Source organism: Dromiciops gliroides, chromosome 4 (genome assembly GCF_019393635.1).
Source record: "Dromiciops gliroides isolate mDroGli1 chromosome 4, mDroGli1.pri, whole genome shotgun sequence".
NCBI classification, from domain to species: domain Eukaryota; kingdom Metazoa; phylum Chordata; class Mammalia; order Microbiotheria; family Microbiotheriidae; genus Dromiciops; species Dromiciops gliroides.
The window spans coordinates 373,454,022-373,469,907 of record NC_057864.1 but is presented as its reverse complement, the minus strand read 5'-3'; the positions used below and the strand labels follow the sequence as shown (position 1 = coordinate 373,469,907).

At 42.5% G+C, this 15,886-nt stretch overlaps 1 protein-coding gene across 1 annotated transcript; it reads right to left on the bottom strand.

The window, feature by feature from the left end:
• Positions 1–277: 277 nt before the first annotated feature.
• Positions 278–15,467, bottom strand: LOC122755141 (basic proline-rich protein-like). The gene is made up of 3 exons (XM_044003490.1): positions 15,366–15,467; positions 567–2,099; positions 278–418 (listed from the first exon to the last, which is right to left on the bottom strand). Exons 1-3 carry the CDS (start codon positions 15,465–15,467, stop codon positions 278–280), a joined length of 1,776 nt encoding a protein of 591 aa, XP_043859425.1.
• Between the last annotated feature and the right edge of the window lie 419 nt (positions 15,468–15,886).

Here is a 15,886-nt window from a genome sequence, read left to right as displayed (position 1 = left end):
AGGCAAAACATATGACCAGTGTTGATTTGCATTAAAGAATTCATGTGAAAGATATGTGATCAGAAACTAAAATCAACTGGTCTCATAGCAAGCATAGGAGAAGAAGTAGGTAATAGATGCACTCTGAAAGATGAACTGGTATTCAGGAAATAGTAGAAACCCTAGAGCAGGGAATAGTAAATTTGTTTTTTCAAATACTTTGATAACTGTTTTTCAATATAATTTATTATAATTTGATATACATGGCTCTGAGTAGAGTTCAGAAGCCCTACATTACCTAGATAAAGAGAGTGGGGTGGGTGGGCGAGCGAGGGGAGGCGAGGGGAGCCGGGGGGAGCCGGGGGAAGCCCGGGGGAGCCGGGGGGAGGCGGGGAGATCCGGGGAGAGCCGGGGGGAGCCGGGGGGGAGGCAGGGGTAGCTGGGGGGAGGGAAGCCGAGCCGAGGGGAGCGGGGGGGGGGGGGAGGCGGGGAGAGCCGGGGGGAGGGGAGCCGAGCCGAGGGGAGCGGGGGGGGGGGGGAGGCGGGGGTAGCTGGGGGGAGGGGAGCCGGGGGGAGGGGAGCCGAGCCGAGGGGAGCCGGGGGGAGCCGGGGGTAGCTGGGGGGAGGGAAGCCGAGCCGAGGGGAGCCGGGGGGAGGCGGGGAGAGCCCGGGGGAGCCGGGGGGAGGGGAGCCGAGCCGAGGGGAGCCGAGGGGAGCAGGGGGAGCCGGGGGGAGGCGGGGAGAGCCGGGGGGAGGGGGGGGGAGGGGAGCCGAGCCGAGGGGAGCCGGGGGTAGCTGGGGGGAGGGGAGCCGAGCCGAGGGGAGCCGGGGGGAGGCGGGGAGAGCCGGGGGGGAGCCGGGGGGAGGGGAGCCGAGCCGAGGGGAGCCGGGGGGAGCCGGGGGTAGTTGGGGGGAGGGGAGCCGAGCCGAGGGGAGCTGGGGGGAGGCGGGGAGAGCCGGGGGGAGCCCGGGGGAGCCGAGCCGAGGGGAGCCGGGGGAAGCCGGGGGGAGGGGAGCCGAGCCGAGGGGAGGCGGGGGGAGGGGAGCCGAGCCGAGGGGAGCCGAGGGGAGGCAGGGGGAGGCGGGGGGAGGCGGGGAGAGGCGGGAAGAGCCGGGGGGAGGGGAGCCGAGCCGAGGGGAGCCGGGGGGAGCCGGGGGTAGTTGGGGGGAGGGGAGCCGAGCCGAGGGGAGGCGGGAGGAGCCGGGGGGAGGCGGGGGGATGCGGGGGGGAGCCGAGGGGAGCCGGGGGGAGACGAGGGGAGGCGAGGGGAGCCGAGCTGAGCCGAGCCTGGGGGAGCCGAGCCTGGGGGAGCCGAGAGCCGAGCCGAGCCGGGCGGAGCCGAGCCGGGCGGAGCCGAGCCGGGCGGAGCCGGGCCGAGCCGAGCCGGGCCGAGCCGGGCCGGGCCGAGCCGGGCCGAGCCGAGCCGGGCCGAGCCGAGCCGGGCGGAGCCGAGCCGGGCCGAGCCGAGCCGGGAGGAGCCGAGCCCGGCCGAGCCGAGCCGGGGGGAGCCGAGCCGGGCCGAGCCGAGCCGGGCCGAGCCGGGCCGAGCCGAGCCGGGCCGAGCCGAGGGGAGCCGGGGGAAGCCGGGGGGAGGGGAGCCGAGCCGAGGGGAGGCGGGGGGAGGCGGGGGGATGCGGGGGGGAGCCGGGGGGAGACGAGGGGAGGCGAGGGGAGCCGAGCTGAGCCGAGCCTGGGGGAGCCGAGCCGAGCCGGGCGGAGCCGAGCCGGGAGGAGCCGAGCCGAGCCGAGCCGGGCCGAGCCGGGCCGAGCCGAGCCGGGCCGAGCCGGGCGGAGCCGGGCCGAGCCGAGCCGGGCGGAGCCGAGCCGAGCCGGGAGGAGCCGAGCCGAGCCGGGAGGAGCCGGGCCGAGCCGAGCCGAGCCGAGCGGGGCGGAGCCGAGCCGGGAGGAGCCGGGCCGAGCCGAGCCGAGCCGAGCCGGGCGGAGCCGAGCCGAGCTGAGCCGAGCTGAGCCGAGCCGAGCCGAGCCGAGCCGGGAGGAGCCGAGCCGGGAGGAGCCGAGCCGGGCCGAGCCGAACCGGGGGGAGCCGAGCCGAGCCAGGCCGGGCCGAGCCGAGCCGGGCCGAGCCGAGCCGAGCCGGGGGGAGCCGGGGGGAGCCGAGCTGAGCCGGAAAAAGGCAATGGGGTAAGGGATCAAAGAGCAGAAGTCAATTCAATAAATGTAGATTAAGCCTGCTATATGTAGGTAAGGACCATGAGAGGCAGTACAATGGGCATCAGAGAAAAATCCTCAGCTTGAAGCCAGGACACCATGGTTCCCCAAGACACAGCGACTTCATTTACTTTAAAAAAAGAAGAAGAAGAAGTAGTATTTCGGGGCAACTAGGTGGTGCAGTGGATAGAGCACCAGCCCTGGAGTCAGGAGGACCTGAGTTCAAATCTGGTCTCAGACACTTAACAATGAGTAGCTGTGTGACCCTAGGAGGGAGGGGAGGCGAGGGGAGCCGAGCCACGATGGTGGCTACCTCCTCCAGCATCCCAGGCCAAGAGAGAGCAAGCTTCCTGCACATCAGAGGAGAGGCGGCCCTTAGACACTGTTCAAAGCTATTTGGCTAGCATCATTCAAATCTATTGGCTTACTGGACCTGAGGGTGATCCAAATTAAAATGAGCAATATTGGGCTGTGCTCAAGGTCAGCCTCTGAGGGAGAAGGCTTTTAGGTAGGTGTGGTTTTAATCTCTATTCAGACTCTGATTGCCAATTTTACTGACTCTGGGTTGGCCTTGAAAGAGATCAAACAAGGCTCCTGAGCTAAGCCCTCAAGTGGGGAGGTCCCTGTGTCCCCCCCCCCCAACCCATTATTAATTATAATCACAGAGCATATAATCTTTTGGGGAGATAAAATTCTAATATATTAGAGCTCATTACTAATGATAATGTCCAGAATGAGGAAGGCCATGCTTCTCCTATATACAAGTCAGACCTCTTCTAGGACACTTTATTCCATTCTGGACATTGTATTTTCTGGTTTTTTTCTTTTTAGTTTTGTGGGGCAATGAGGGTTAAGTGACTTGCCCAGGGTCACACAGCTAGTAAGTGTCAAGTTTCTGAGGTCACATTTGAACTCAGGACCTCCTGAATCCAAGGCCGGTGCTCTATCTACTGCGCCACCTAGCTGCCCCCAAAATTAGCTGTCTTAAAGGAGCTAAGAACTGATTTAAACTTTTAAATAGTTTTAATGTATTTATAAAGGTCAAAGCCATTCTTGGCTCCCAGCCTATACAAAAACCAGCAGTAGCCAGCCCAAGAAGATGAGAGATTTATGTCAAGGTCTGGTGAGATATAGAGGGTAAGGAGAGGAATACGTATTTATATAGTCCTACTATGTGTCGGTCACTATGCTTAAACCTTTGCTGATATCTCATTTGGTCTTTACAACCTTGGGAGTTAAGTTCTAGTGTTATCCCCATTTTATAACTGAGGAGACTGAAGCAAACAGAGGTGAAGTGACTTTCCCAGAGTCACATAGAAACTATATGTCTGAGGATTTGAACTCTGGTCTTCCTGAATCCAGGTCCAGTGCTCTATCCATTGTGCCACCTAGCTGCCTCATGTATAGTTATTCTAACTATCTATTTCCTATACTAATATAATATATAATGTGTCAATATAGTGCTATCCATATATGTAATTTCATCAGTATAGAGCCTCCCATCGATGCAAATGAGGACATTCTTTGCAACTTCATCATATGGAGCACTTAGAGGTTAAGTCACAGAACTCTACTGTGTCTGAGGTAAAATTCGAACCCCAAGTCCTCCTGACTTTGAGGCTAGCTCTCTATCTACTCTGCAATTCTTTTTCTCTGTATGGGTTATTAATGTGGATACTGAAGTCGCAGAAGATGAATAACTCAAATTTCTTAAGGGTTTATAAAGCACTTGTTTCAAAAGTACCTTGTGAAGTAAATAGTCCAAGTATTGTCTCCATCTGAAGCTGGTGGCACAGTGGATAAGGAATCTGGAAGACTAGCAGATATGACCTCAGATAGCTGTGTGACCCTGGGTAAGTAACTTAATTTCCATCCGCCTCAGTTTTTTGAGGATAATTACGGCATTTCCTCTTGAGAATTGTTGTGAGGGTCAAATGAGATAATCTTTGTAAATGCTCTTAGCACTTTGGCACATAGTAGGTGTTGTATAAATGCTTATTGACTTCTTCTTCTCTCTTTTCTTTTTGGACCTACCATCTACTCACAGATACCTACTTGGAAAGGAAACAACCTTCCTTGAAAGAAGGATTTTTACCAGTTTTACAGATGAGGAAAGAGGTTCACACTAGCCAGGCCATGATCACACAGTGACATAGTCAGGGTTTGGACCACATGTCCTCACTCCCATTCTAGTACTTTATTTATTGCACAATTTTGCTCCTCCATGACAGAATAAGATGGGGGTGGAAACTCGTTTCAATTTAACATTAAACAATGACTGTGTGCAGGACATTGTGCCAGGGAGGGGCAAAGTTCAGAAGAAAATGGAAGGAGTATCCTGGAAGTTGGGAGAGGTTTACCTTTTCTTTCATTTAAAATTATTTTTGTACCTCTGATTAAATTCTTCATGACCATTCTTGGTTTCTGAAAACAATAAAACAAATTTCCCTCTTTTCAGCATAGAGGTAATGGATTATGGGTCCAAAATGCTGTATAGGCTGTCAGATGCAGCTTCCTTGGGGTTTGGTTTTATATAATTGTTTTCCCACCTTATGACGGAGAGTTCTTTTTTGACCTCCCAGTAGCACTGATTTTGGACTTTGGCTCTCCCTCCACCCCCTTCCAATTTTATACCTTTCTTTTTCTGTGTTGTCTTTCCCTATTAAACTATAAGCTCCTTGAGGGCAGAGACTGTCATTTCATATTTATCACTTCAGAGCCTGGAACATAGTAGGTGCTTAATGTTTATTAACTATTGGTTTTTATTATTAGGGAGGGTTCTAAGGTAATTGGCAAGTGTTCTAAAAAAAGTAAAATGTTAAAAAAATTGGGAATCTTTTTGTAGGTAGCATTGGAATCAGAATATTGTATTGAGATGATTCTCATAGGGCAGGTTTTCATACCTTTTTATTGTTTAATGTACTGCTTGTCATTAACCATTTCTAGTCCAACCCACTGGTGTTGGTTAGACCATTGTTTTCTCTGAGGAATACATGAATTAAGTTTTAAGTCATTCAACTGAAGTGCAAACACTTTTTTTCCCAGACAAAGCTATGTAAGATATAAGAATAAGAATGTATTTTAAATATATTAAAATCTTATTTTCAAATCTTTAATATTAAAATGCTAACTTTTTTCCAAATTTCTTAATGAATCTTAAGACATTCCTACTTGGGTTATTTCATATACAGGTCTTTATTGGGTTATTCCATATGCAGCACTTTAATAAATGCTTGCTGACTGATTAATGAACAAAGAAGACTAACTCAACTTTATGCATAATGCTTCATAATCCAAAGTAAACACATTTTCATTTTTTGTTCATTACTATATACAACTCCCCAAATCTTTTTATTAGTTTTAACTGCTGCTAATTTGCCAAAATGCTACTTCCAAGTGAAATTTGCTTTTAACCAGAAACTTATGCTTTCAGGAGTGTGTCTGAAATGGGAACACCATATGGATGTCTGCTTTGGGGTTCTACATAACTTTCTTTCATTAGCTTTTCCATGTTCTTTTGGTCCTCTTTCAAAAAATATTTCAAGTTGCATTTTGCATCTCTGTTATGTATCCTATTAGCCACTTGTAATACCAACACATTCATGATGAGATCAAGAAAGAAGTTTTGCTGAAGAACTCTAAATTAATCTGTGGCATGTGAGATGCATACCACAAGATGGGCAGGAACATGGGAGAGTACTGACACATTAGGCTTTGGGATTGGGGCAAGTCACTTACTGAAAGGTATAAAATTGCTGTCAATCTCCATTGGTGAAGGGAGTTTCTACAAGAGTTAATGAAATCACAGGTCTGTACTGAAAAATAATAATAATAATGGACTATACATAGCACTTCAAGGTTTATAAAGTACTGTAGAAGATATAAAAAAGTTCTAAAGTAGTCTTTGGAGTAAGTAATACATGAATTAGATGCCTAAAGTAAAAAATGGTCCGAATACACTGCCCTTGGGACTTTATGTTATGCCAATTTAAAGAAGTAAAGCTACAAACTTCGGACAAATGTTCATTTAATGTAACATCTATGTACATGGACAATCAGAGAAAATAGGAAAAAACTCAAACCGGTTATTTTTTTACAATTCAAATTATAGATCATTAAACACAGCATAGAAATGATTTTTTCTTATACTCCAATAGAGAATATATTTCCCATGTGATTTCAATAAATTAATCAATCCCTTTATAACAAAAACCACATCCAATGGTGGTAGACAGTCACCAATTAAATAGGAGAAAAAAAAATCACTCTCTCTAAAAACTTCTTTTGAAAATAACTTTTTGTAAAAGTAGATTATTAGTGTTTCCTGCATAATGTATCAATCACGAAGCTACAGAAGCATAAGGAAAGAGTGTAAAATTTCCAGTCAATCTCAGAAGCAAAAACAAAATGTGTGAAATTAAAAGTTTGGAGGGGTGGGATAAGAGGGTTTCAGGACAATGGGACTGGGAAGGGGGGAACAGATTCAGTGAGGTACCTAAACCTGTTTTGTGTATATGTTAACAGGTTATTATTTTTAAATAATATTTTATTTTTCCCCAATTACATGTTAAAACAATTTTAAAGCTTAAAAAAGTTTGAATACCAAATTCTATCCTTCCTTTCCTCTCTTTCCTTCCCTTCCTTGAGATTTCTGATATGGCTTATATATGTGCAATCACGTAAAACATTTCTGGATCAGTAACTTTTCATAAGAAGACTCAAAAAAGGTGGAAAAGAGCATGCTTGAGGTGGATTTCAGAGAAACCTGGAAGGACTTAAATGAACTGATGCTGAGTGAGATGAGCAGAATCAGAAGAACATTGTACACAGTATGAACAACATTGTGTGTTGATCAACTGTGATAGACTTGACTCTTCTCAGCAATACAGTGGTCCAAGATAGTTCCAAAGGACTCATGATGGAAAATGCTCTCCAAATCCAGAAAAAAAGACTGTGGAATTTAGATGCAGATTGAACCATACTATTTCTACTTTTCTGTTTTTCTTTTTTGAGGTTTTTCCCTTTTGCTCGGATTCTTCTTTCACAGCATGACTAATGCAGAAATATGTTTAATGTGATTGTACATATATAATCAGATTGTTGGCTGTCTTGAAAACTCTCTATATGTAACTAGAAAATAATAAAATACTTTTATGATAAAAACACACACAACATAAATATCACCATCACCACAATTATTATATACAAGGTATCAGGGCAGATGGCAAGATGACAGGTAGATAAATGGCTGTGACTATATGGGTGTGCTGGAGCCCAGATCACACTCTGGAATTGATTGTTAAATTTTCAGTGTGAGCATTTATACCTTGCAAATTGACAAACACTATAAATCAAGGCTTGATTTATTGCATTGTTGTTTGCCTAGACCTAATAAAGTCATGGAGAAAATATCAATAATAATTTTTTTGTTTTTTTAAGTGAGGCAATTGGGGTTAAGTGACTTGCCCAGGGTCACACAGCTAGTAAGTGTTAAGTGTCTGAGGCCAGATTTGAACTCAGGTACTCCTGACTCCAGGGCCGGTGCTCTATCCACTGCACCATCTAGCTGCCCCAATAATAATTTTTTTAAAAGAGCATGCTTCATTTTTTTTTTTTTGCAGGGCAATGAGGGCTAAGTGACTTGCCCAGGGTCACACAGCTATTAAGTGTCAAGTGTCTGAGACCAGATTTGAACTTAGGTCCTCCTGAATCCAGGGCCAGTGCTTTATCTACTATGCCACCTAGCTGTCCCCTTGTCATTTCTTACAGCACAATACTATTTCATCACAATCATATACCACAGTTTGTTTAGTAATTTCCCACTTGATGGTTTTTGGTTTGTTTGTTTGGGTTTTTTGGTCAAATAACGAGCTTTTGTTCCAAAGGCTTGGATCTTTGGCTTTATCATATACTATATTACTATGGTCATTTATTATTATGTAATATGTACTTAATCTATTCCACTTATCCACCACTCTATTAACTATTTCCAGATTGTTTTGATAATTATCACTTTATAATAGAGATAATTTGAGATCTGGTAAGGCTAGATAGACCACCTTCCTTCACATTATCCATTGATTCCATTGATATCCTTGAATTTTTGTTCTTCTAGATGAATTTTATTTTTTTATAGCTGTATAAAATATTTTTTGGTAGTTTGATTGGTACAGCACTGAATAAATAGATTAATTTGGGTAGAACTGTCATTTTTATTATATTGACTCAGTCTGCCCATGAGCAATGAATATTTTTCCAATTGTTTAGATCTGACTTTGTGTGAAGTGTTTTAGTTGTGTTCATATAGTTCCTGGGGTTTGGGGGCGGCTAGGTGGCGCAGTGGATAAAGCACCGGCCCTGGATTCAGGAGTACCTGAGTTCAAATCTGGCCTCAGACACTTGACACTTAACTAGCTGTGTGACCCTGGGCAAGTCACTTAACCCCCATTGCCCCACAAGAAAAAAAAATGGAGAAAAGTACTGTGGAAACATATTAAGAAATAAAACCATATAGTTCCTGGGTTTGTCTTGGAAGATAGATTCTTAAGCATTTTATATTGTTTACAATTAGTTTAAATGGTATTTCTCCTTCTATCTCTTACTGCTGGACTTGGTTGGTAATATATAGAAATGCTGATTATTTAAGTGGGTTTATTTTGTATACTGCAACTTTGCTAAAGTTGTTAATGATTTCAAGTAGTTTTTTAGTTGATTATTAAGGATTTTTCAAGTATACCATCATATCATCTGCAAAGAATATAGTTTTGTTTCCTCATTGCCTATTCTAATTCCTTTAGTTTCTTTCTTTTTTCTAAGTTCTATAGCTAACATTTCTTTTTTTTTTTCTTTTGTGTAGGGCAATGAGGGTTAAGTGATTTGCCATGCTACTAGGTGTCAAGTGTCTGAGGTCAGATTTGAACTCGGGTCCTCCTGAATTCAGGGCCAGTGCTTTATCCACTATGCCCCCTAGCTAACATTTCTAATACAATATTGAATAATAGAGGTGATAGTGGGCATCCTTGCTTCATTCCTAATTATATTGGGAAAGGTTCTAGCTTATCCCCATTACAGAAAATGCTTACTGGTGATTTTAGATAGATACTTCTTTCATTTTATTTTATTTTACTTTTCTTTTATTAATTAATTAATTAGTTTGTTTGTTTATTTGTTTGTTTATTTATTTATTTATTTTTAGTGAGGCAATTGGGGTTAAGTGACTTGCCCAGGGTCACACAGCTAGTAAATGTTAAGTGTCTGAGGCCGGATTTGAACTCAGGTACTCCTGACTCCAGGGCCAGTGCTCTATCCACTGCACCACCTAGCTGCCCCTCTAGTCTTTTTTTGTTTTTTTTTGTTTGTTTTTTTGGCGGGGCAATGGGGGTTAAGTGACTTGTCCAGGTCATATAGCTAGTAAGTATCAAGTGTCTGAGGCCGGATTTGAACTCAGGTACTCCTGAATCCAAGGCCAGTGCTTTAACAACTGCACCACCTAGCTGCACCCCCCCCTAGTCTTTTTAATAGGAATGGGTGTTGTGTTTTGTCAAAGCCTTTTTCTACATCTATTGAGATAATCATATGATTTCTGTTGATTTTGTTTCTGATACCAGTTAGTTATGTTGATAGTTTTCCTAATATGGAACCAGCCCTGCATTTTTTGGTATAAATCCCGTCATAGTATATAAACCTTGTGATATATTACTGTAATCTCCTTGCCTAGTACTTTAACTTTTTGCATTGATAGTCATTAGGAGAATTGGTCTATAATTTTTTTTCTGTTTTGACTCTTCCTGGTTTTGGTATCGGCACCATATTTATGTCATAAAAGGAATTTGGTAGGACTCCTTCTTTGCCTCTTTTCCCAAATAGTTTATAGAGTATTAGGATTAATTGGTTTTTAAATGTTTGGTAGAATTCATTTGCAAATCCATCTGGCCCCGGGGATGGATTTTTTTCTTAGGAAGTTTATTGATGGCTTGTTCAATTTCTTTTTCTAAGATTGGTTTAAGTATTTTATTTTTTCTTCTGTTGATCTGGGTAATTTATATTTTTGTAGATATTCATCCATTTCATTTCATTTGTCAAATTTATTGGCATATAATTGGGCAAAATAAGCCCTAAAAATTGTTTTAATTTCTTCTTCACTGGTGGTGAATTTATCCCTTTTATTTTTTTATATTGGTAATTTGGTGTTTTTTTTCCTTTTTTAATAATGAAATAAACCAATGGTTTATTTTATATTTTTTCCATAAAACCAGCTTCTAATTTTATTAGTTCAATGTTTTTTTCTTTTTTCTATTGGTGAGGCAATTGGGGCTAAGTGACTTGCCCAGGGTCACACAGCTAGTAAGTGTCAAGTGTCTGAGGCCGGATTTGAACTCAGGTCCTCCTGACTCCAGGGCCAATGCTCTATCCACTGTGCCACCTAGCCACCCTCAATGTTGGTTTTTTTTTTTTACTTTTAATTTTGTTAATTTCTCCTTTGATTTTGAGGATTTATAATTTGGTGTTTGAGGATTTTTAATTTTTTCTTTTTCTAGTTTTTTTTTTAGTTGCATACCCAATTCATTGATTTGCTCTATTTTGTTGATGTAAACATTTAGCTATTAAAAATTCCCCTAAGTGCCACTTTGGCTGCATCCCATAAATTTTGGTATGTTGTCTCATTTTTGTCATTTTCTTTAATGAAATTATTAATTGTTTCTATGATTTGTTCTTTGACCCACTTTTTTTGTGTTTTGTTTTTTGTTTTGGTGGGACAATGAGGGTTAAGTGACTTGCCCAGGGTCACACAGCTAGTGAGTGTCAAGTGTCTGAGGCCAGATTTGAACTCAGGTACTCCTGAATCCAGGGCCGGTGCTTTATCCACTGTGCCACCTAACTGCCTGCCTACTCACTTATTTTTTATGATTGGTTTAGTTTCCAATTAATTTTTAATCTTTCTTTCTATTGCCTATTACTGTAATTTTTGTTGCATTATGATCTGAGAAGGATGCATTTACTAGTTCTACTTTTCTGCATTTGGTTGTGAAATTTTGATGTTTTAATACATGGTCAATTTTTTGTGAGGTGTCATGTACTGGTGAGAAAAAGGTATATTCTTTTCTATTCCCATTCAATTTTCTCCAGAGATTTATCATATCTAACTAGTCCAGAATTTCATTCACCTCCTTAACTTCTTTCTTGGGTTATTGGGGGTTTTTTGTTTGTTTAGATTTTTATCTAATTCTGAATGGGAAAGTTGAGGTCACCCACTAGTGTTATGGTCTATTTCCTCCTGTAACTCATTCAATTTTTCAAAAATTTAGATGCTATACCATTTGGTGAATAAATGTTTGTAGTGATATTTCATTGTCTATGGTACCTTTCAGGAAAAAAGTTTTCTTTATTTCTTTTAATTAGATTATTTTGTTTTTGCTTTTTTGCTTTGTCTGATATGATTGCTATCCCTGCTTTAGCTGAAGCATACTATGTTTTGCTCCAGCCCCTTATCTTTACTCTGTGTGTGTCTTTGTGCTTCAAATGTGTTTCTTATAAGCAACATGTTGTAGAATTCTGGTTTTTAATCCATTCTGCTATCTGCTTTTTTTATGGGTGAGTTCATTCCATTTCCATTTATACTTATAATATGTGTATTTCCCTTTTTGCTATTTTCCCCTTGTTTATCTCCCATCTCTCATTCCACCCTGTCTGATTACTATCTTCCCCCAATCCACCCTCCTGTCTATCAGTCCACCCCTCCTCTTTTATCCCCATCCCTTTTTATTTCCTTATAGGTTAAGACAGATTTTTCTAGTCAAGTGTGTGTGTGTGTGTGTGTGTGTGTGTGTGTGTGTGTGTGTTTCCTCTGAGCCAATTTTGATGAGTAAAATTTCTTTGCTTGCCATCCCCCCACACCTTCCCCTTTATAATAGCTCTTTCATGTGAGATAATTTACACCACTCTCTCCCTCCTCCTTCATGCAGTGCAATCTTCTTTCTCACCCTTTAGTTTTGTTGGGCATCATCCCATTAAAGTCACTTTATACCTGCACTTTCTCTCTATGTATATTCCTTCTAATTGTCCTTATAGTAATAAATTTCTTAAGAGCTACAAATATTATCTTGCCATGTAGAAATACAAAGTTTAACCTTATTAAATCTCTTACATTTTCTCTCGCTTGTTTCTTTTTTACCTTCTTATGTTTCCCTTAACATGTTAACATATTATTCTCTTATGGTGCTCAAAGAATAAATGCAACTAAAAAGAAAACCAATCAAGTTTACAAAGATCATTTGCCACATTTTTCTAATTTATTTGATTTTTTTCAAACTGGACAAACTTCATAAATACATTATTTAAGAGTACAGCAGATTATTTCTCATTCATGAAAAAATAATGCTTTCCATTTTTTCACATTTTAAAATGTTTTTGTTTGCTTTCTCAAAAGAAGATTTAAGAAGAAAGTAACAATGGCTGAATTTACAGAATGTCCATGTAGGAGTTGCATTGACAAGAACCTGATACAGAAGCCTATCATTTGCCCCTACAAATAGAGCTCGGTGAAAGTATTTAAACAAACAGGCTTAATTTAAACACCCCTCCCCCCATTAGCTCTAGCTGGAGAGGAAGGAGGTATTTACTTTTTCAAGTATTAGATTTATAAATGTTTTCATTGCCAATTTTACATTACAGCATTTAAAACCAAGACAACCACCTGAAAAATCATCCCAGTTAGCCCAGCCCTTTCAAATCCCAGTGCATTTGGTCTTTCAAAGAACACAGAACATATCGATTTGCTAAGAAGGAGCATGTGTGGAAAAAGCCATTAAAAAGTGCTGAGTATATGAAGCGTGACTTTTTTTTTTTCTATTGGCAAAAACTATTAGAAAGGCGATCCAGTCTATTCCCCAAGGTTTCTTTAGCTGGTTTTGATAAAGTCTCTTCAAAAAGATATCCAAGAAATCTTTAGAAAACTGGAGAAAGGAAGGGGAAAAAACCACTCCTTCATAGCATGAAAGGAATTCCATTAACTGTAGAAATGCTTATTAAACTTCACCTTTGGTTCTTCAGAAGAAATGGTCATATAACTTCTATATTAGGAGACAGGAAAAAGAAATATGTTATGACAATCACATGAAAAACCTGCTCAAAGAATATAAAATTTACCAGTCGGGTTCAAACATTGTTAAATTCAAATGATCTGCAACAACCACCAGGAAGACAAGGGATCTTGAATTTATGATACCATGCCATTTCGTTATCTATCTATCTATCTATCTATCTATATATATATATTTTTAAAAGACACTTGTAGCAGAAATCCAAACTAGGACGTGCCACAAATGGGACCTAGTGCTAAAAAGAGAAGGGGATTGAATTAGGAAGTTATTTTCAGTAGACTTGAAAGAGAGAAAACCGTAAGTATGAGAAGTGCCTGGAACAAGTTGCCTAAATTCAGAGATGCAAAACTGGAATTTCTTCCTTCTCTTTGATTTCATGCAAGAAGAAATTATGAAATCATACAGGGACATTTTCTACCACCTAAGGAGGAATAATATTCCTCCTGATGATTTAATAGCCAACAAAGTAGAAGAAGGAAGCAATTTGTTGACTAGGATCCTACTCACCACATTCAATGGCCTTTTTTCAGTCTTCATACTCCTTGACCCCTCAGTATCACTTGACACTGTCCACCATCATCATTTATTGGAAAGTCTTATTGGTTTCGGAAACACCAAACACTCATCTTTCCTGCCTGCCTAATTGTCCCTCTTCTCTCTTTTCTGACTCCTCATTCTAACCCAAAGGTCCTGTCCTTGGATCATTTTTCTTTCCAGTCTATCTTTCTTATTAAATTCATTCTCTCTCTCTCTCACTCTCTCTGTTTCAGGTCTCATCTCTGTGCAGTTCACTCCCAAATCTGTCACTTGCCCTGATCTCTTTCCTGAGCTATAGCCCTGCATCCCCAACTGCCTTCAGGACATTTCCATTTACTTGGATTTTTTTTGTGGACACTTCAAATTCGACATGTTGAAAACTGAGTTTATCTTTTCAAAAAACAAAACGAAAAACCTCTTTTTGATTCAAATATTTCTATTTCTCTCCTCCCGTATCCACTGTCTCCTTTTAAAATGATATGATGGAGGGACAGCTAGATGGTGCAGTGGATAGAGCACTGGCCCTGGAATCAGGAGTACCTGAGTTCAAATCCCGCCTCAGACACTTAACACTTACTAGCTGTGTGATCCTGGGCAAGTCACTTAACCCCAATTGCCTCACAAAAAAAAAAAAAAAGAACTATAAAGGGGCAGCTAGCTGGCGCAGTGGATAAAGCACTGGCCCTGAATTCAGGAGGACCTGAGTTCAAATCCAGCCTCTGACACTTGACACTTTACTAGCTGTGTGACCCTGGGCAAGTCACTTAACCCTCATTGCCCTCCCCACCAAAAACCAACAAAAAACTATAATTAGGGCAATGTGATAGAGCTTTGCTCCAGGGTGATGAATTTAGAAGGCACTGATAACACTCCAGTCCTTCAAGAGAAATCTAAACAGCAGAATTTAGCAGCCACTTAGGAAGAATATAATTAGTTAAAATAGGAATCTACTGCTGGGCTGAGGTAGCTAAGTGATTCAGTGGATAGAGCACTGGGCCTGGAATCAGAAAGACCTGAGTTCAAATTCTGCCTCAGACACTGCATGACTCCCACTGGGCAAGTCACTTAACCTCTGTTTGCCTTAGTCCACTAGAGAAGGAAATGGCAAACCACTCTAGTATCTTTACTCAGAAAACCTTATGGATGATATCGGCATGCTATGGTCCACGGGATTATGAAGAGTTGGGACACAACTGAACAACAACAGACATTGGGCTGGGGTGAATTCTTCTTTTACCCTGCTTTCTTGCTTTGCCCCAAGCCCCATTTGGTGGCCTTGTATTGATGTGCAGGAGTTTCTATCACCTCCTCCCCCTCAGAGTATTGGGTCCCAGACTAGCCACAACCCCTGACAAAGCTGGAGTACACTTTGAGTCATTTGCTCCAGGCTCAGTTTGTGGTACTTGTACAAAAAATTCTTCATGATAGCTCTGGTCTTTATGAGTTACTAGGTCTTTTAAAATTCCCCAAACACAAGCATTGTAAATAAGCACAGACTATAAAATCAGGGGAATCTCTATTCTCTCCCGGCCACAGCCACTCCTTTCCCCTTCCTGGAGCCACTGCTGCATGGCCCTCACCATTCTGGAACTGGCACTGCCGCTGTGAGGCCCCAGCTGGGGAATGTCCGCTCCTACTATCAGAATTGTAAGGGGAAGAGGAGATCTCTGATCCTCATTCATTGGGCGCAGAGCTCTAATCAGGCCCGGGATGGATGGGCTGGTCAATTTTTTTTTTAATTTTTTTTTTTTTAATGAGGCAATTGGGGTTAAGTGATTTGCCCAGGGTCACACAGCTAGTAAGTGTTAAGTGTCTGAGGCCAGATTTGAACTCAGGTACTCCTGACTCCAGGGCCGGTGCTCTATCCACTGTGCCATCTAGCTGTCCCTGGGCTGGTCAATTTTAAAGGACACCAGCAGCCATATTGTGAGACCACTTCTCCTGACCACCTCATTCCCACAGTGGCAGCAGTGATATCAGTGGAAGCAGCCTTACTGCTCCCCTTTGTGATAGGGGCAGAAGTGACTTTGTTCTAGGGATACTTCTTTGCCTCCCTGCCTTATCTCCATAGCAACAACCACTGCAGCTGCCTCATCCCAAG

Coding starts and splice junctions, on each gene's coding strand:
- LOC122755141 (XM_044003490.1), bottom strand. CDS start 15,467: ATGAATGAGGATCAGAGATCTCCTCTTCCCCTTACAATTCTGATAGTA. Junction 2,100..15,365: donor GCAGTGCCAGTTCCAGAATG/GTGAGGGCCATG, acceptor TTTCCGGCTCAG/CTCGGCTCCCCCCGGCTCCC. Junction 419..566: donor GCTCCCCCCGGCTCCCCTCG/GCTCGGCTCCCC, acceptor CCCTCCCCCCAG/CTACCCCTGCCTCCCCCCCG.